General features: G+C 45.1%; 1 protein-coding gene across 4 annotated transcripts; it reads left to right on the top strand.

Moving 5' to 3' along the window:
* The first annotated feature begins 719 nt into the window (after positions 1 to 719).
* On the top strand, positions 720 to 20,430 carry LOC121542697 (zinc finger protein 687b-like). 4 transcript variants are annotated; one of them, XM_045208525.1, is made up of 11 exons: positions 720 to 823; positions 10,179 to 12,288; positions 12,840 to 13,095; positions 13,376 to 13,617; positions 13,752 to 13,936; positions 16,192 to 16,368; positions 16,447 to 16,609; positions 16,784 to 17,041; positions 17,596 to 17,708; positions 17,928 to 18,021; positions 18,128 to 20,430. In XM_045208525.1, exons 2-11 carry the CDS (start codon positions 10,195 to 10,197, stop codon positions 18,797 to 18,799), a joined length of 4,254 nt encoding a protein of 1,417 aa, XP_045064460.1. In that variant the 5' UTR covers positions 720 to 823; positions 10,179 to 10,194; the 3' UTR covers positions 18,800 to 20,430. The 4 variants fall into 4 exon arrangements, with proteins under 4 accessions (XP_045064460.1, XP_045064461.1, XP_045064458.1 ...); XM_045208523.1 differs by having other exon boundaries at positions 721 to 823; positions 18,125 to 20,430; XM_045208524.1 differs by lacking the exon at positions 720 to 823 and adding an exon at positions 3,859 to 3,884 and having other exon boundaries at positions 18,125 to 20,430.
* Positions 20,431 to 20,490: the final 60 nt, after the last annotated feature.

Here is a 20,490-nt window from a genome sequence, read left to right as displayed (position 1 = left end):
CACCTCGGCTGGTTGTGGAATTTTGTGCCAATGTTGACATGCTGTACACATACTCCTTCCATGGAGGGGATTGACTACTACACATTTTACATTTTAGTCATTTAGCAGACACTCTTATCCAGAGCGACTTACAGTTAGTGAAGGCATACATGTTTTTTTTTTCATACTGGCCCCCCGTGGGAAACGAACCCACATCCCTGCCGGCCAAACCCTCCCCTACCTTGGACGATGCTGGACCAATTGTGCGCATGGGCCCGGTCGCGGCCGGCTGCGACAGAGCCTGGACTCGAACCAGGATCTCTGGTGGCACAGCTAGCACTGTGATGCAGTGCCTTAGACCACTGCGCCAACAGATGTGGTGGAATATGGACTTGACCTTTCAGTATAAAAATTTCAGATAAATACTGATTTTATTGCAAACTATCCCTGTGTAACTGTAGGTCTTTCTGAAAGGCCATGCTTTGTGAAACAGACAAGATACATTGTCTAAATTTAGTCCCTGCAGGACCACAAATGCAACAAAAGCATGCCCTTGGCTCTGGAGGACATTGTGCTATAAAGGTTATTTGATTGTACCACTGTCAAATGACAATGTCCTTAACCATTTTCAGGAAATGATTGCCAACACTCGCCAGAGCAAGAACAAGGCGTTACAATGTAAAACGTATGTACATCATATGTGCGGAAAACAGCTGGCAAATTGCATACACATTAGCTTCCAAAGTTGACCACTTTATGAACCTGGCAGGACCTATCTCCCCCGTCGTCTCTGGTGACGATCAACCCATGCGTCAAAAAGGAAAGTCGGGAACCCAAGAGCGAGGTAAACAAACCAAACATTTCCTTCACAGATGTAAAACTAGATATACATGTCTGCCTGTCACAGATATACCATTATAAACCACTGCTTCATATGAATGTCCTGGAATAATTTCCAAATGTAAGGTTTAAATACTTCCTTGCACTGACGACGACGTAAATTCTAGCTAGCTAAGTGATGTTAGCTACGCTAGCTGTTCGGCGCAATGCTAGTAGGGAACGTAACTAGTTAAGTGTATGTGTGTCGAGATTGTCGACAGTTCAGTGTGGTAGCTAGCTAGCTAGCTAAATAGCTAAATTAACTTTGTCAAATAAAGTAACGCTAAAATATCCACATTTTGTGTCCTCGCAAACTCAGCGAGTATAGGTAACTAGCTAATACAGCTGCACTGCATAAAGCATGTGCAAAGAAAATGCTGTCTGAAAACTAGGCCTAGCTATCGGTCTTGCTAGCTGTCTTTGCTGTATTAGCTTGCTAGCTCAGTAGCCAGTTCACACTAGGGCAGTTGGGGAACATGAACTTCCAAATAAGTTCCTAACTTCCAAATAAAGTGGTTGCTTCTAACTGCTAACTCATTCAACAAGTTTGCCAGGTTTGAGGTTTATTGGGTTCTAGTAATTTACTTACATAGTGTCAAAGTTGCGTCAATTCAAATCTGGCATTAGGAACAAAAGAGGTCAAGACGACTTCTAAGGTATACTAGTTATTTTAATTAATGCAAAAACCTTCAATGGTAAATATGATGTTTCGTATATACGGGTCCACTGTAATACCACGCAGGGCATTCTCAGAGAACTAACACATTGTTTTCAGAAACAATACCCAAATACCCTGACAGAAAGTTTCCCACTTCTCTGCTGGCCAATTAGAGTAAAGACTTGAGCGTGGTTTAAAGTTTCTCAGCCAATCCTAGGTTCATGGGGTTGGTCTCATCTCCTCGGCGCCATTTGTTGCACACTACAGCCAGGCACAAGATTATCACAACAACCCATCATAGTGAGAAGAGCCAGCTCCCCTAGACATCACTCCCATGTCAAAGGAAGACTTACAGCTCACAAAGAACCATTATAGTCTAGCATTTGAAGACACAATCCTTATCCTACCTTACACACTAAAACAGACCTTCACATCAATCACAGCCTCCCCAGGTGTCACAACCTACATTAGCCCAGTCAAGAATGCACTCCTTCTAAGTTAGTCATCCCATCAATCTAAGAGAATAATAAATCCCTAATAGTCCCCCTTTTCACACCTCATAAGGTGTGATTCAAAAAATAAGAAAACACAGATTGTCATTCATTATAATACAATACAAACAAAAAATTACACTTTTATTAATAGGCTATAATGATACAAAAACATTCAAACCCTCAGTTCATCTACACCCCACTTGTAAATTGTTACCAGTCATCAAAGAACTTCAAACCATAAAACACAGGATTAATAAAACAAAACATAAGACTATTAAAACATAAAACCCAAACAGAGAAGTATACTTTGGCCCCCTTTAGACACCCTCTAGTGTCACTCCACCAAGCCTGGTAGATCATATCCTCAATTCCTTGGTTGGAGTCCAGGATTGGGCCCTATCTCACCATCTGTGGGAAATCACCTTCTCCATCTCCTTTCTCACCAAACCTCAGACACAGGAAATAAGACAACATCCACAAAGAACAAGTATACCCATACGAGCTATAACTTCACCCAGAATAGTCACAACAATAGTTTTCCATTTATCAAATATGTTATCAAACCAACCGTTTATGGAGCTATCAATACCAGAGTTCTCAGCCAGTTTGTTAGTCAGTGTAGTTACTCCCTGTAGCTCTTTTGTCACTGACCCGTCCGGTGCTATATTGTTGGAGATGAAAGTACAGCACATAGATCCAAACAGAACACAAACTCCGCCCCTCTCAGCCAAAAGCATATCTAAAGCTATTATATTCTGCCTTGTCATTAAGATAGTTGCCACTGTTTGCTCATCTAATCCCTTTATTGCATCACAAGTGTGGTTTATAAATCTTTGCTGGCTATAGTAAGTATAATTTATCCAACCTATGTTTTTATTAATTGTTGATCACCAAAAAATACTTGATTCAGACTCAGCTGCGATCTGATTCCTAGCTTTGAATTGTTCTGGAACCTCTCGAGGTACTCCTATCCCATCAAAGGATCCTTTCATCAAAGGATCCCCGGAGGAGGTCCTACTTTCTACGTGACAACTCACCAGTCTCTGACACGTTTGTTTATTTACATATGTAGTTGAGTTCACAATCAGTTATCACCACACAACCATCAGATGTCAGCACGGGCCTGGTTTAGTTCCTACAATCCTCTGGCTGCAACAAAGGAGAGATTAGTCATGTTCTCTCTCAGTTGTGATATTCTCTGTGTAGGAGCAGAGCTAAGATGCCCTACTCTGTATCCTATCTTACTAGTCCTAGAAAAATAATTAGAATCCCCTGAGACTTCAAACGTAGGCAACCTAGGTCGGAATGACTTTGTTATCGGGGGATACTGATAGTTCAAGTTACTACAAGACTCTTTCACCACATTCCCAGGTGGCTTGCATGGGGATAAACCTGTTTTTGCGTACTTCAGACTTTCAGACAGTACCTACCCTTCTATGGGTCACACTGCCATTTCTGGTAATTCCCTATTTTCACAATACTTCACCTATCCCTAAACTGTGCACGGAGACCTACACATCCCCCACGCTCTCGACATAAGCAACTACATAGTCCCAGGATGTACATGGCGACACACATACAGTGATGTCCTCCCCTAAAGTCCCTAATCTTCCCCTTTCCCTACGTCTAGCTGTCTCCTATGCCTTCGTATACTGTGCTCAGGTATTATTTTATCCACTTGTTTTAGGTTTACTACTACTTTCGGCTGATCAGAAGGGTTTGAGTGTGTTAGGAATATGGCCCCCACAATCAGACAGCTACCTACCGTCAGGAGACCTGTGAATCCCCACCCTTGCCCTGAGAACATGTCAGATGCCAGAGGCCAACCCATTGCTTCACCTTCTATCGAACTCACACAGGGATGATCAGACAGGGTAAGGGAATCTTCGTTAAGGAGCCAACCCCCGGACCCTTGTGGTGATCGGATCTTTCTCCTAACTCTGTGTTTGTTCGTCAGGTGTAGCTGGGTTTACCTTTTTACAGTGTGTGACATGCACCCAGATGGATCTCTCAGCTATTCTGCTGGCAAAGGCAGTACTTGGTGTGGCCCTTCCCGCCAGGCCTGATTCAGTCTCCTGGTTAGATAGAGTGGGTCACCTTCTCCTTTAGTTCACCTGTGGGGCACAAAACCTCTGACATACGGGTGTGGTTAATAAACTATCTTCACACATACATGTTGAGCTCTCAATTTCTATTGTTGTTTTTTTCTTTTTAAGTATTTTTATTTAATCCTATCAATATTATTTAATCCTATCACTCCCCCTCTTTGACACATGATTTGCCCATGTGTCAATATTACCACCTTTCTAAACCATTCCCTATATAATTTATCATCCTATTGCCATGCCTATCATTTTTTAGATTATCTTTTGCTTCCTTATTGCTCCTCCCACTTCCTTTGTCTTTTATGGCATCTAAATTCAACTTTCATCCAGTTCAGAATCAATTAGTAATCCAATCATTCAATCTCTTATCTTGTAAAAACACTCATGTTTAGTTCAAACTCTGTTCTACCCAGGCTCTCCCGGGCTTGACCTGAAGACTAATTGTTGGACATGACAAGTCTATTTTTTAAGTCACCTAAGTCTTCTGTCTAGCAACAAAGAATAAAAATCTTTATGTTTATGATTAACCCAGTTATATCTAATAGCCCACCAAAAAACTTCATCTTTAAATCACTACCAATGTCATATCCCTCGTTACTCTCTACCATTTGGATAACATCCCTGATGTATGTATGCCTCCTTAGAGTTCCAAATTACTTTACCATGGGCTACCATTGCCTTCTCATAGATAAGATCACTTAATTTACCCGTATGCAGTACATAATGGAGTTATTAAACTATACAGCACTTTATCATTAACAAAAAGCTCATCATTTGTTTTTTGTTTTAACGGTTTTAGCATTTAAATATAGCAGTTTTCCTGGATGAATTTAACATTCGCCCCTCCTGTGTTATAGTGTGTCCTAGGTAAATGACCTCGCTCTACCAAAGTTGAAGTTTCTTTTTGCTCACTTTGTGTCCCAGTTCTGCCAGGAAGGTTAACAATTGGATTGTATCCCTCCTTACATCCCTCCTGAGTGGGATTAGCCAATAGAATATCATCTACATAAACTAACATTTGCTTCCTTCCCTAGGTTCAAACTTTCCCAAAGTCTTAGTTATAGCCTGGTCTAAGATTGTAAGACTTTCTGAGTAGCCTTGAGGTATCCTAGCCTAAGTCCATTTCCTTCCCTGAAAAGTAAAGCCAAACCACCCCTGACTATCCGGATGAACTTGGATACTAAAGAAAACATTAGCTAAATCTATCACTGTAAAATAGGAGTTCTCTGGTTTCAATTGGTTCAGCATTGTATGTGGATCTGTACACATTGAACTCTGGGAATGATATTTCTATTAAACTAACTGTAAGTCCATGACCATCCTCCAGTCGGCGCTAGGTGCCTCCTTTCTAACAGGAAATATTGGAGAGTTTCATTGTACCTCATCTCCAGGAATTATCACCTCTCCCTTAAGTAAATGCTCAAATGTAGGTGTTATCCCTTTTATTGCTTCTGGTTACATAGTATATTGCTTTTGGTATGGTCTATTATCGAATCGAGGAATCACTTGTACTGGAGCTACCCCCTTAATTAGTCCTACATCTGCTGTCCTTGTGACCATAATTTGAACGGAATTGCTTCTAACTCAGCCTCCTGTTCCTGAGTTAAGAAAATCTCTTCCTGTCATCCGTTAAAATGTATCTCCAGATGGACACTGGGCTGGGCTTTTGCTCTCCAATTTATCTTTCTTCTATATCTCCCAGTGGAGTGGCCATACTGATCCCCATTTGGTGTATTCTGCTAATCAGTAATGTTTTTCCCCTTGTTTTATCCATTTACCTAGTAACCATTCCTCTGAATGTTCTTTCACTAGGGCAACATGGGGGCTCCACATTTCTCTGTACAGCCTCTGGCTCTGTGAACCCATTTTAACCCAATTTGAAAAAACAACAATCACAAATAGCCAGGCCTCACTCAATTTGATAGCTCACTTTTATGACCTAAATTCTGCCTAACTGAGATGAGCTAATCTCTTTCTCCTAGTTATAATCTAAAGATGGTAGTACACACAAAACATGATAGATATCCCCAGTCTTAACCCATCAATAATTGTTTGTATCATTCTAATTCCTCATATCTAATTCATTAAACCACTCAAAATTCCTCGAGTATACAATGATTATTTAATTGATTACCCTAACTCTGCTACATGTGATCTCATCTCAAATGATCCATTTATCAATTATTTATTCAACCCCCTAGGAAAACCTGTCTTCCCTTCTATTGTTCCTATCCTCCCTGTAAATGTCATATTTGAGTCTTTAGCCAATACAATCATGGTTACATCAAATGTTCCCTCATTTAATTGTATTTTCTTCCTAATATAACTTCCCTAAATGAGATTAAATCCCCTGCCTTCCTCTACTATCCTTATATCATTACTGGATCAATGATAATAACTGTAATAACTATCAATAATACTTGTAATAACTATTTCACATTATATTGTGTATTCTTTCTGATAATGTTATAATTGTAGCCTATTCCATCACTTTAATTTAAAATATAAGTTTATGTAACAAATCCATAACCCACTACAGGCTGGCGCTATTCCCCACCACAACAGCCAATGCATACTTTCATCCTAACCAAAATAAATTATTGTTTTAAAATCGTCCAATTATTCTGTACTTTTCCGCTAACCCATTTCAGTTCACTATTCAATTTATTTAACTGTTCTCTCTGATTACGCCCTAATTAATAAAACAAATACTTGCAATCGCTGGTCAGCATACGCTTAATGACATTTGAACTATACTGTCTTTCACCCTCCCCTTGCTCCTTCGGGGAGAGCGCATGGTAACCTTATAACATATTTTTCATAGACTTTTCTAGAATACTTCTATTTAAGCTATCTAATTCAACCTTTCACAATCCACATAGTAATCTATGTATATAGCCCCCACTACGAAAGCTTTGTCTACTGTCCCTACCTGTGTTCGAACCAGGGACATCGCCAGTCACTCCACACCATCTGCGATGCTCTCAAAGTAACTACTCCCAGTTCATCGAGCAAGTGACGTTACCAAATGAAAATCGCAGTAGCTTTCACCTCAGCAAGAAACTCTCTCTCTCTCTTATTCCCTATTGAATAGGTTAGTTTTTCTATTTAACCTCTAAACACGCTCGCTACAAATAGTCCATTCAACATTACCAAACCAAATACTCATCGTACCCATTCAATCAACACATCAGCCGTGGAATTTACACTCATAAATGCAGATTGTTACTCCATGCCTTGAAATGATAAATAGATTTCCACCAATAGTACTATTAATGATCTCATCTTACCCTCTGACACAAAATGAAGTTCCCTCACTGTACTACGTTAGCTCTACCATGATAATTAGTTCAATTTAACCCTCTATTTGTTTTGTACTATATTACACATTACGTCTAAAACAACATTACTTATGGTCAGTTTATTCCGCCATCATATTATCCAACAACACCCCAATCTTTAAACTCATATGGGGCGGCTGGCAGTTTAGTGACCAATAGCGCCGCGCCAACAACCGAGAGGTCGCCGATTACAATCCCCGAGCCGACCAGGCGAAAAATCTGCCGATGTGCCCTCGAGCAAGGCACTCAACCCCAATTGCTCCCATAAATCGCTCTAAACAAGAGCGTCTGCCAAATTACCAAAAACGCAAATGTGAATATTCTCTACTTTCTCACCCAACGCACGTCTGCGTTCGGTGAGCAAGTTTAGAACACCCTCTCGTCAGATACCCACATGCGTTCCCAGTCAACTGCCATTCTTTTCTGGCTCCAAAAGCCACACTTTCGCTCTCTCCAGCCCCTCCCCTCGCAACTCTACCTTTTTGAGGAGCTGTGAGGAGCTGCTTCTCGTCCCAGCGCGCCTCCAATATTCCGCCGTTACTCAAAGTACTCCAGTCCATTTATTAAATCAAATAATTCCCACCTAATTAGTTAAAGTTGGTGCACGTTTATATTTAAACGTAAAACCGAATTATTTCAGTCTAATTGTTTAAGCAGTATTTTACAGGGTCAAACGTCAAACATTACATCAAATAATAAACCAAATTGCTTCGACATAACTATTTCAAAAGCAGTATTATGCTATGTAAAACACCAAATGTTATATTTCAAATATCCATTCAAACGTTCTAGTTCAGTCACACAATTCATCACTTTAGCTTTATGTTCCCAATTGTTTCTAACGGGTTATATGGTTTAAGCAACCACATACCCAACATGTATTCCCAAATTATACCGTTTGGGCAGCCACAAACGTCTTAATATACCAGTTTATTATTTTTAATAACCCCTATTCATTATTTTATTTCGTCTGTGATCATTCGCGCACTCATGCATACAACAACACCCAGTGTCCCCCTGACTCTATCCGTATCTAGCCTTCTGATACGTGTCAGTAGCGTAACACTATCTAAAATTTAAGTGGCCATTATGATCCTAGCCATATCTCAGTGGATATGTGCCACAACGTTACACTTTAATCAATTAATCCCTGTATCTCACGGTTCCACCATTTGTGGTCCAGAGACTTCAGTATCTTCCTTGAACCTAGCCATATTTCTCTGAATATGTGTCAAGGGAACAATACTCAATTAAAATTTTGGCGCTCCTCTGATCCTGGCCATATCTCTTCTTGATATGTGTCAGTAGTCAACGCCCTTAGCCAATAATTCCCTGTATCTCCAGTTCTCACCCCTGGTGATCCTAGCCTGGAGACTTCAGTATTTTCTCAGAACCTAGCCATATCTCTTCTGGATATGTGTCAGAGAAACAATACTCAACTAAAATTTTTGGCGCTCCTCTGATCCTAGCCATATCTCTTCTTGATATGTGTCAGTAGCCAACGCCCTTAGCCAATAATTCCCTGTGTCATCCAGTTCTCACCCCTGGTGATCCTAGCCTGGAGACTTCAGTACTATTTCCCGATCCTATCCGTACCTAGGCTTCTGGTACGTGCCGGTGAAACAATACTCTACGGTACCAAGGTTTAAACATCACATCTACCAAAGGCTTGCATGTCACAATATTGTGCTTATCTACTCATAATAGTTTCATAATTTAGTTCACTTACATCAGACAGTTGTTTCACAAAATTAATTTGGATAAAGCCAATGTGCAGATCTTTGGTTATTTAACAACAGGTATCTGCTTACCTTTTTAGAAGCCCGGCAGTTTGTGAAACATACGGTTCGATGAAAGAGTTGACCAAATGTGCCGGACATTACCCAGCAAAGTCCCTTCTACCAGATCACGTCGGGGTCACCAATTGTCAAAGTTGCGTCAATTCAAATCTGGCATTAGGAACAAAAGAGGTCAAGACGACTTCTAAGGTATACTAGTTATTTTAATTAATGCAAAAACCTTCAATGGTAAATATGATGTTTCGTATATACGGGTCCACTGTAATACCACGCAGGGCATTCTCAGAGAACTAACACATTGTTTTCAGAAACAATACCCAAATACCCTGACAGAAAGTTTCCCACTTCTCTGCTGGCCAATTAGAGTAAAGACTTGAGCGTGGTTTAAAGTTTCTCAGCCAATCCTAGGTTCATGGGGTTGGTCTCATCTCCTCGGCGCCATTTGTTGCACACTACAGCCAGGCACAAGATTATCACAACAACCCATCATAGTGAGAAGAGCCAGCTCCCCTAGACATCACTCCCATGTCAAAGGAAGACTTACAGCTCACAAAGAACCATTATAGTCTAGCATTTGAAGACACAATCCTTATCCTACCTTACACACTAAAACAGACCTTCACATCAATCACAGCCTCCCCAGGTGTCACAACCTACATTAGCCCAGTCAAGAATGCACTCCTTCTAAGTTAGTCATCCCATCAATCTAAGAGAATAATAAATCCCTAATAATAGCTACCTGAAATATAGGCTATTCAACATTGCAATTCAACATTATGATGATGCACGTTCAAAACAGGAAGTCACATCTATGTTTGTCATGATTTATCATCATTCATAGTATTTGGTCCTGCCTCAGGGGCTTAAGTTGGGTTGGGGACAACACAGTGTTTATTTCTCACTCCTGTGTGTCTGTCCTGCAGGTTTCGTAATCCGGGAATGGGGGACATGAAAACCCCAGATTTCGACGACTTGTTGGCAGCCTTCGACATTCCAGACATCGATGCCAAAGAGGCCATCCAGTCTGCGCCAGAAGAGGGTGGGGAGGGGTCAGGGAAGGCCGGGGGCAGTGTGTCGGGGGCCGGGGGTCCCTCGCCAAGACCTTCCAGTCCCACTGATTCCCCTCCCAACCCCCAGAGTGAGCCTCCAGTGGTCAGTGTGATTGTTAAGAACAGGGTGAGGCCTGACTCCTATGAGGAGACTGAGGGGTCAGATGAAGAGGATGGGGACAGCCCTGGGGGCAGTGGGACAGACCCTGAGGTGGAGACTGGGATGGGAGTCAAGGGGAGCCTACTGAATTCACGACTGGCTCCTAGGATGCCTGGTCTGGTCTCCTCAGAACCTCTCCTCCAGAATGGGTTTGAGGGGTCCACAGCCACGCTGGAGCCCAGTGTGAGAGGCCAGGGGGTGGGCCAGGCCAACAGGGAGCTCTGGTCAACCTGCTCCCCTTCCACTGCGAGTGAAAGAAGGGGCAGCAGTGGGGGAGCGGGGGGGTCGGCCAGCACAACCAAACATACAGTTAATATTCTCAACAGACTGAAACCTCTCCCCTCCCCTCACACCTCTGCTGGTCCTATAACCTCCACATCCTCCTCCTCATCATCATCTTCACTCTCCGTCAACCCACACCTCTCTCCTCCCTCCATCCTGAGTGAGGACACTCCGCGCCCTCCCAGGCATCTCTCCTCCCCCCCTCCCTCCAACGGAAGGATGAGGCGCATCATGGACTCGGATGAGGACGACTCTGAACCGGATTTAGGAAGCCCGCTAGTGATCCAAGAGAGCCCAGATTCTCCCATGTGCTCTCCTCCCAAATTTCCACGTAGACACCGCCAAGTGTCCACTTCAGAGCTGTTCAGCTCCCCAACTCCCTCCTCCCCTCCTCTCCTCTCGTGCCCCCCTCCTCTCTCCTCCAAACCCCCTCCCTCCATCACTCAGACATCCTCCAACTCTAAACCCCCCCCTCCAGATGAAGTACCCTCCACCCCCAGGTCTCCCTCCCCTCCTCCCGCCCAGCCCCGGGCCAGTCAGTCCTGGCTGGCTGCCGCCCTCAGTAACCCCAGACCCATCTCTAGCCCTGTGATGGAGGAAAGGAACCCGGAACATGTGATCGAGGAGAGGGACTCACCAGAGAGTCCCCCGCCTGACCAGACAGGTTCTGCTATGTCCACTGTGCCCAAGAGGAGCTCCAGCCCTGCACCAGCCTCAGCTTCAACTCCACAGGTGGCTAGAGAGGGAGAAGAGCCCATGGAGAGTGAGCCTACCCTGGCGAGCAGGTCAGAGGACAGTGAGAAGATGGAGGTTGTGGATGGAAGACAAACAGGAGATACGGAGACGGCTCCGGCCAACGCTATGACGACACCAACAGCCCCCGTTCGCCCGCTCAAAGTCCGAATCAAAACGGTCAAGACCCCTACAGGCAGCATCACCAGGACAGTGACGCGAGTAGCATCTAAAGGGGCAGGGGGGACCCCCTCAAAGGGCACAGACAGCTCCAAACCCTCCCCAGGTGGTCGTAAGGTCCTCAGCCGGCCCAAGAGGGTGGCATCTCAGCAGCCTCCGCAGCAGAAGTCAAAGGGTGGCAGCCTCCTGCCTGTGTCTACACTCCAGGACGCAAGTACCGCCATGTTGATGGCCGCCAGCAAGGCCCAAAACAAGATGGCCGCCGACAGCAACAAGCCCAAAGTGTCGGCTACGGCTGTCAGCATCACCAAGTCAGCAGCCCTCCCCTCTGTCTCTTCTGCCTCTTCCTCCTCCCCCAGATTCAGCCCAGGGGGGGCCAGCGTGCGCAGCCTGGGCCAAAAGACCTTGAATGGGGGTGTGTCTGTGTCCCCCTCCCCCCTCCTCCCCCCTCAGGGGGGCAGTAGACCGGCCTCCATAGTGAACAGTACAGGAGCCATCATCTCCAGGAGCCAGTCCAGTCTGGTGGAGGCCTTCAACAAGATCCTCAACAGCAAGAACCTGCTGCCCAGCTACAGACCAGACCTCTCTACACCACTACCACCGGAGTGGGACCTGCCTCTGCCTGCACAGGTAACAGACTTAGGTCTATATCAGGGGTATTCAACTCTTACCCTACGAGGTCTGGAGCCGGCTGGTTTTCTGTTCTACCTGATAATGAATTGCACCCACCTGATGTCCCAGGTCTAAATCAGTACCTCATTAGAGGGGAACAATGAAAAAACGCAGTGGAACTGGCTTTGAGGTCCAGAGATGACTTTGAGGGGTCTATATCAGCATGGATCCAGTATTGCACTAGTAGCACTTAAAAGCGGAAGTCAAATTTCAGTTAGACCTTGTGTTCAGTAGACCAATAAATCGCTCTTATTTAGGTTTTTTTTTATGGTCACACACTGGATAGGTGCAGTGAAATGTGTTGTTTTACAGGGTCAGCCATAGTAGTACGGCGCACCTGGAGCAAATTAGGGTTAAGTGCCTTGCTCAAGGGCACTTATTTATCCCCAAAGGGGAAATTTGATTGCACCAGCCAATACATACAACACCAATGAATACGCATTGTATCGAGAGACATGTCATCAACATAGGTATTGTATTCATGTTGTTCTTCCTTCTTTGCGTCGCAGGGCTACCGCTGTCTGGAGTGTGGCGATGCGTTTGCCCTAGAGCGCAGCCTGGCTCGCCACTACGACCGGCGGTCCCTGAGGATCGAGGTGACCTGTAACCACTGTGCCAAGCGGCTGGCCTTCTTCAACAAGTGCAGCCTGCTGCTCCACGCCAGGGAACACAAGGAGAGGGGACTGGTCATGCAGTGTTCCCACTTGGTCATGAGACCTGTCACTGTGGAGCAGATGATAGGACAACAGGACACCACTCCCATTGGTGAGAGAGAGAGAGACACTGTGTGCTATTACCTTCATATCTGACCTAGGACTCTTAGAGTAGGAGTGCTGATCTAGCATCAGATTTGACTTTGAGATCATAATGAATCATATTATATGAACGGTGGGGACCTGATCCTAGATCAGACCTCCTACTCTGAGACGCTTTATGACTACGGGTGCAGCGCTGTTTAACAGTGCCTGTCTAACCCACCTCTCTTTACATTCACTCCCCTTCCCCTATCTATTTCCCCGTCTCTCTCTCTCTATGCCTCCTTTAGGCATGCTCTCTCCCTCCCTCTCCTCCACCTCTGTCCCAGCGTCGTCTGCTCCGGCTGTGACTTCAGCATTGACCCCTGCGACCCTGAGCCCCGCCCCCCAGCTGCAGCAGCCAGTCCCCAATAAGAAGGCGGCAGAGCCGGTGCTGTACACCAATAACAAGTGTCCTGAGTGTAAGGTGCAGTTCTGCAGCAAGGCCGAGGTGGCTGCCCACTTTCAGGAGGTCAAACCAGCCCTTAACACTGTGAGTAGAGCAGTGTGTGTGTTTCCACATCTTTTACATTCTAGACACTGTATGAATAGCTTGTCATGGCTTTAGGAGTACCTGCCTTACTGACCTGTGGTCCCTCCTTTCCCCGTCTCCCTCTCTCCCTCCAGTCCTGTACGGAGTGTTCTCCCCCCATGCTCCTTCCTAACGGCTGCAGTGCCTCTGCTCACGCTCGCATCCACAACCCCCGCCCCCCCTACGTCTGCCCAGAGTGTGGGGGTGTGGCCAAGCAGCCAGCCTTCCAATCCCATCTGGAGGAGGCCTGTCTCCACTTCACACGACGCATCGGATACAGGTGACCTTTCACCCCTCACTCCCTCTGTAGTTGAAACAAACCTAGTTACTCCCCTAGACACTGATCTAGGATCAGATTACCTTACCACCAACTAGGGCTGAGGCGGTCATGAAATTTTGTTAGCTGGTTATTGTCATGCAAAAGTCTGCCGGGGCTCACGGTAATTGACCGTTAATTAACATAAACATCTTTAGCATCTCCAGGCCTCCACGCATACAAGCCGCCTATGAGCGTTTTTGGAACATCTACATTAAAAAAAAGTCCCATCGCAATAAATCCATAATTTATTTGAGTCCGGTCTAAAGAAACATGATATGAAGAAAATGTATTTCAGAAGAACAAAATAACATAAGCCTACAGTAGGCCAACTCATATCTGGCTGTCCTCCATGCCATAGGCTGTAGGCTTGTTCATTTAGCATTTAGCTGACAAGCTATGTCATCACTTTATTTTATATGATTATATAGTAAGAATAATATAATTGAACTTAGGATATTTTTCCCATTACGGAGCGTGTGCGTATATGAAGTGGCTATGTTGAGCATAAAAGTGATCATTTGAAACAGGTCCTATATGCTATATTTGGAGTTATTTGACAACTTTAGTTGTGAATGATACAAACATTTCTTAGAAATCAAAACATAAATGTGCTGCATGGTGCGACTATAGGCTATTGATGATTTGAGAAAGTAGCCAAAAAAAGTTGCCTTGCCTCAGGCTGCACAGATGTTCTCTCATCAAGTGATCATATTTTCACCCTTCAGACTATTCTCAGTTTAATCTTGTCTAATATGTAGAATTAGTTTTGATTTAGAATGTCCCATTATCAATGGGCAGGAACAGGGGCAGGGGAAAATACATGTCATCTGTATGCACTGGAATAGCGAATGGACGCCGCGCACTTACCCTCAGGTCCGTTTTGTTGGCTACTTCTGTTTTATAGCAGAGCATGTGCTTAATATGAGCAGCTGAGAAATAAATATAAGAACACTTATTTCACTCCACGCATCAACCCCTGTTTGAGGAGCATGCTCTCGCTGCCCGACAGGTGATATTCCGCCCAAACTCTGTATGCCATGGGCTCTCCAACCCTGTTCCTGCAGCTACCCAGTGCTTCATTTGGGAAAACAAGTGAAATCTGTTTGGAAACATTGATAGTGACATGTTTTCGCAACAAAACATATTTCACTAAACTGTTGACAGCCCGTCTGCGCGCTCGAGAAAGGAATAAAGGAGAGAGAGGAGGAGATGGAAACGCACGGTGGTGAGATATTCTGTATAGCTAAAGGTAATGTATCACCCAATTAATAAAAAATGCCCTATTACTAGGCTATTCAAAATCAAATACAAATTCACTAATTGTAGGCTAACTGTAAGCTGCCCTGCACAATCAATGAACCAACAGCATCTCCTAGGGCTATACGTTCTCTCCCAGACTCATGGATAGACATGTTGGAGCGTAGCATAAGGTAACCAGTCCATTCAGTATGCATAATAATACAGCTCACACGCAAAGGCGATTTCTAGAATTTGTTTAATTTTGGAGAATAGGCTAGATCAGTTATGTACCAAAGACATCTTACATCAGTTTTGTTGTATGTTTTTCTGCGGTGCGTAGTATTATGCTGTAGGCTATGAATTGTATAACGGCACAATCATCATTTTAATTCAGTTTTTTTGGGGGGGGTTCATAAGCCTACGCATATGCATAAGCTCTAATATGCGTATGTTTTGAATGAATCATCACCTTAGAAAGCGCTGTCCATTTCGTTGTGTTAGGCTTTGAAACAACATCCACAACAACCATGTTTTACACTGTTTCAACCTGCTGTTGAACTTCTTTCTTCAAATTGATCATCACAGTGAGGTGAGTTTTAAAAGTCTGATAGGCCTACTGTTTTGATGATAAGTGTTTGATGTGATTTTCGATTGCATTTGCATTGATGTTAGAGGGACAATAGAGCCCTGAGTACCAGGCCATTAGCGACCTGATGGTCATTAGCGAGTTGGGAACTACTAACACATGTCCAAAGTTCATAAGAGGAGATTACTGTGACTCAACGGTTACGTGGAATTTCACTGTGGTCATGACTCATGACTGCTGGTGTGTCGGTAATACGGTCACCGCAACAGCCCTACCACCAACCCATGCTTTAACCATTAGGAGGATGAAGAAATATCTGACCCTGAATCAGTGTTTAGGGACAACATTTACAATTATATTTCTCTCTCTCTCTGTGTCTGTCTTTCTGCAGGTGTTCTAGTTGTCAGGTGGTGTTTGGAGGGTTAAACTCGGTCAAGTCCCACATCCAGACGGCTCACTGTGAGGTGTTCCATAAGTGTCCCAGCTGCCCCATGGCCTTCAAGTCCTCCCCCAGCGCCCAGAGCCACATCAACACCCAGCACCCCACACTCACTGGAGGACAGGCCAAGTACGCGCACACACACACACACACACACGCACACTGATTGTGTTCTCTGATTTTATACCCTTCTTTTCTTCCTTACAGGATGATCTACAAGTGTGTGATGTGTGACACAGTATTTACCCAGAAGCCACTGCTGTACGTCCACTTTGACACCCACCTAGTCAAGCAGAAGGTGCACGTGTTCAAGTGTCCTGAGTGCACCAAGCTCTACGCTCAGAGAAGTTCCATGCTGGAGCACATCAAGGTACATCTATGGGTTCACCTCTCACACAGTCCTTCTCAAGACTGGGTTTGGGTCAGTCAGTTTTTTTACATTCATAAAATATTCTGTTGATGTGTAGCTTAACTCTCTTCCATCTCTCTATCTGCTCTGTTCCTTTCTCCTTTTCTCTCCTCTCCTCCCCCTTCCCTCGCTCAGACTACTCACAGAGTTCCCGCGGTCAAACAGGAAGTTCCCGTTGCCATGGCGCCCTCCCCTGCCCCTCTCCCTCGGGCGCGGAGCTCGGCGAAGACAGAGAGCTCTGACGGGGAAGAGTGGGGAAGGGAGGAGGAGGAGGAGGAAGAGAAGGATGGAGGGAGCAGTAAGACGAGTCCAGGGTGGAGCTGTGCTCCCTGCCACGCCCGCTACGCTGACAGAGAGGACTACATTACCCATATGGCAGAGCAGCATGGCAAGGTCAGGAACACAGACTGCACATAAAGACAGTTTGATGTGCAATACAGTAGATTGATTCTGAATCGGTTCTAACTGATCAGTGATCCATTGTATCTTCTGACCCTCTAGGTCAGGCCTACTCTACTGCCGGCCCACGGGCCCAGTCCTGCCCAAAATTAACCCCTAACTGGCCCTTAAACTAATCACCTAATCGCCACGGGCCCAGTCCTCACTTGAGAAAAGTTATGCTTAATACTTCACTTATGTTCTTCCAAATAAGATCAGAGTTTATTTAGACTCAACTTTGAGCTCCCCAGGTGTTTGTCAAGTTAGGATTGGACCCGATCATATAGGTTCTGAAGCCGTATATCATATCTATCTCTAAAGTTGTGGAGCACAGTCACCTCTCACATGAAGTGGAGGGATCCAGGAAAGTTTCCCCTCTTTTTTTTCTTTGAAGAACAGATTTTCAGCCGTTTTTCTCAGTAAGCATCATTGTCTTTAGTAGCCTTTCTGTTTTTAAACTAGGGGAGCTGAGGGGACTGTTCACTGTAAGGTGCCTGTGTTTTGTGTAGATCCTGAAGAAGTTCCCGTGTAGTCTGTGTGAGAGCTCCTTCTCCTCCACGTCCAGCCTCAGACGCCACATCAGAGTCAAACACAAGGGCATCAAACGAGCCTTCCACTGCCGGTGAGTATGCACACTACACCCTAACCCCTACATACTATACCCTACCCCCCACATCAGAGTCAAACAAGCCTTCCACTGCCAGTGAGTATGCACACTGCACCCTAACCCCTATATACTATACCCTACCCTCACATTAACCCCTATACTACCCTATTACAGCTTTATCTCATCCTACCCCCTACACTAAACCCTAACCTGTATGTGTGCTTGTGTGTGTAGGTTGTGTACTGAGGGGAAGAGGACGTTCAGCAGTAGGCTGGTGTTGGAGAGACATGTCCAGCTGAGACACAGCATGTCAGCTCTGGACACAAAGGTACAGTTCCACTTTCTCTCACAACTACCGACTGCAGCCTTTATATAGGAAGAAAGGTTATTAATGCTAAATGTCATTAACTCTAATTCTCTCTGTCTGTCAGAAGCGAGGGAGGGGTGCAGAGGGGGCAGACAGTTCCTCAGAGCAGGACGGAGGCTCCAACCCTCCGTTCACTGTTTCAGCTGAGGAAGATGGAGGAGGAGGAGGGGTGAAGACTGAGGAGGAAGAGGAGGATGTGACCGAAGGCATCATCCCCGCTAAGAGACCTCGCGTCACCTCCTCGGCCCCCCCTCCCCAGCCAGAGTCTGGGTTCCACTGTGCTCCGTGTGGCTTCACCACCGAGGACCGCGCCGTCTTCCTGGAGCACATCCCCCAGCACCGCTCCGAGGCCCTGGGGGGAGGAGTCAGCCTGCAGTGTCTGCAGTGTGGAGCCTGCTTTGCCTCCGCCCCCTCCCTCTCCCGCCACCGCTTCATCAGCCACCGGGTCCGAGACACGCCCCCTGACAACCACAGCCGCCACGCCCATAACGACCGCTCCCTGACATCGTCACCCGGTAATGGCGGTAACCACGGTGACGGGAGTCCCAGAGGGGGTTCCCTGCCAGGATCTCCCTCTTCCTCGTCTCACCCCCCCACGCCGCTGGGGGAGGACGGGGAGGGCAGGGTGGGGTGTAAGGTGTGTGGGAAACGCTTTGACAAGGTGTCGGATCTGAACACACACTTCAGGACTCACGGCATGGCCTTCATCACCGCACGCAAGACAGACAAACCTGTCTGAGAGAAAAAAAGAGTGAGGGAGGGGAAGGTAGAGAAGGAGGGGGGAGAGAGAAGAGAGAATATTTTGGAGGAAAGGAGGGTGAGGGAGTACCATAAACTGCAGATATTTTAGTAAGAGAGAGGTTTAGGAAGGAAAGTAAAGCTCTTCACTGTAAACCGTTCTTCAGCAGTGTGTTCCTGTCATCACTTATCCAAGCACATTGTGATAAGTTGTTTTCATTTCATTTTTTCTTATTTAAATTTCTGGCACATTTCTCATATGGCAGCCAGAACCTGTGTGTGTCAGTGTCTGACTGATTCAGGACGCAGTACCTCAGGTGCTGTACCTGTCTGACTGAGGTAGTATTAACATATTCTTACTGAGTTGTAAACAGTGGAGGCTGCTGAGGGGAGGACGGCTCATAATAATGGCTGGAACAGAGCAAATGGAATGGCATCAAACACATGGAAACAATGTGTTTCATACCATTCCACCGCAGTCATTACCACGAGCCCATTCTCCCCAATTAAGGTGCCACCAACCTCCTGTGGTTGTAAATGAGTTATAAAACACATTATTCCAGGTTATATTACCAAATAACACTTCCATTCAGAAGTGTACTTTTCAAAATGGTAACCACCAGTCAGTCTACAGTTGAGTTCTGTTAGGTTTCTGTTGTCTGTCATCAACTGAGAATGTGACTGGTGTTGAAAGAGACTAGTCAACATGGAGATGTGATTGGCTTATTGATTTGAATGTTTCAGTTTTCTATGGCTCATCCAAGCACAGAATCTCACAGTGGATTGGTGACAGCCACCACTGGCCTCTTCTCTGTGTAGAGCCAGTCCCAGTTATTTTTGACTATTGCATCGATTTTCTTATAGTTTTGTTCATAGGCTTTGATTTCTGGGTTTGTGTATGTGCAGGTATTTGTTTTTCATTGTGAGTAAGCTCTGGATTGGCTTGGTCTCTTGAATGTTCTCCATTCTCATCCCCGTCCGTCTAACCATATAGTATGATCAGGGATGAGATTGGCTCCATAGAGACGTCAGGCAGAGTATTCCTGTTGTTCCGGCCTTGTAACATCAGGAATTCCAGATGAATCAGGAAACATCCCATCTCAAGATGACCCTCTATTACCTGGAGGGGTTGGGTTGGACCCTTCCATTACTGAAGTGTGGTTGTACTTGACCAGAACTGAACCATAACCATGTAAATATGAGTACATCATAGCTAGACAGCTATTCTCTCTTTCTCTCTCTGAGAGGAAGGGAGCAATGGAGGGGGGGAGAGAGATGGATGGCGTGATAGTGAAGATCCTGGTGTAGGAGGAGAGGCATGAGGGGTTGAGGACAGTGATTGTATGCTAAAGAAAACCATGTAAGGCGTGTTGAATTACTGTAAAAAAAATTATGATTATTTTTTATCCTAAAGATTAGTCACCCAATCAGCGGTGTTGATAACTGTTCTCTCTTCTGCTCTTTTGATAAAGCGAGTGTGTGTCTCCAGCTAGAGTTTCTTCTCAATCTTCACAGATTACAGTGCTGACGCACAGCCCTCTTTTCCCCCTGTAACCCAATTTTCTGTTGTTTTCTTTCTTGCATAGAGTGTTTCTAATAAAATACCCAGAGATAAATAAAGTGATTATTATATTCTGAGTCTCATTTGAGTTTCTGTGAGTCGTTTAAAAAAACAACTAACAATCCATAGTG

The sequence above is a fragment of the Coregonus clupeaformis genome, chromosome 28, assembly GCF_020615455.1.
Source record: "Coregonus clupeaformis isolate EN_2021a chromosome 28, ASM2061545v1, whole genome shotgun sequence".
Taxonomy (NCBI): domain Eukaryota; kingdom Metazoa; phylum Chordata; class Actinopteri; order Salmoniformes; family Salmonidae; genus Coregonus; species Coregonus clupeaformis.
Note: the sequence above shows the minus strand (reverse complement) of the source record. Positions and strands in the feature narration are given on the sequence as shown.

Excerpts from the sequence above, each read along its gene's own strand:
- LOC121542697 (XM_045208523.1), top strand. The coding sequence starts at position 10,195 with ATGGGGGACATGAAAACCCCAGATTTCGACGACTTGTTGGCAGCCTTC. Across the intron at positions 12,289-12,839 it reads ACCTGCCTCTGCCTGCACAG|GGCTACCGCTGTCTGGAGTG; the intron begins GTAACAGACTTA and ends TTTGCGTCGCAG. Across the intron at positions 18,022-18,124 it reads TGTCAGCTCTGGACACAAAG|AAGCGAGGGAGGGGTGCAGA; the intron begins GTACAGTTCCAC and ends TCTGTCTGTCAG.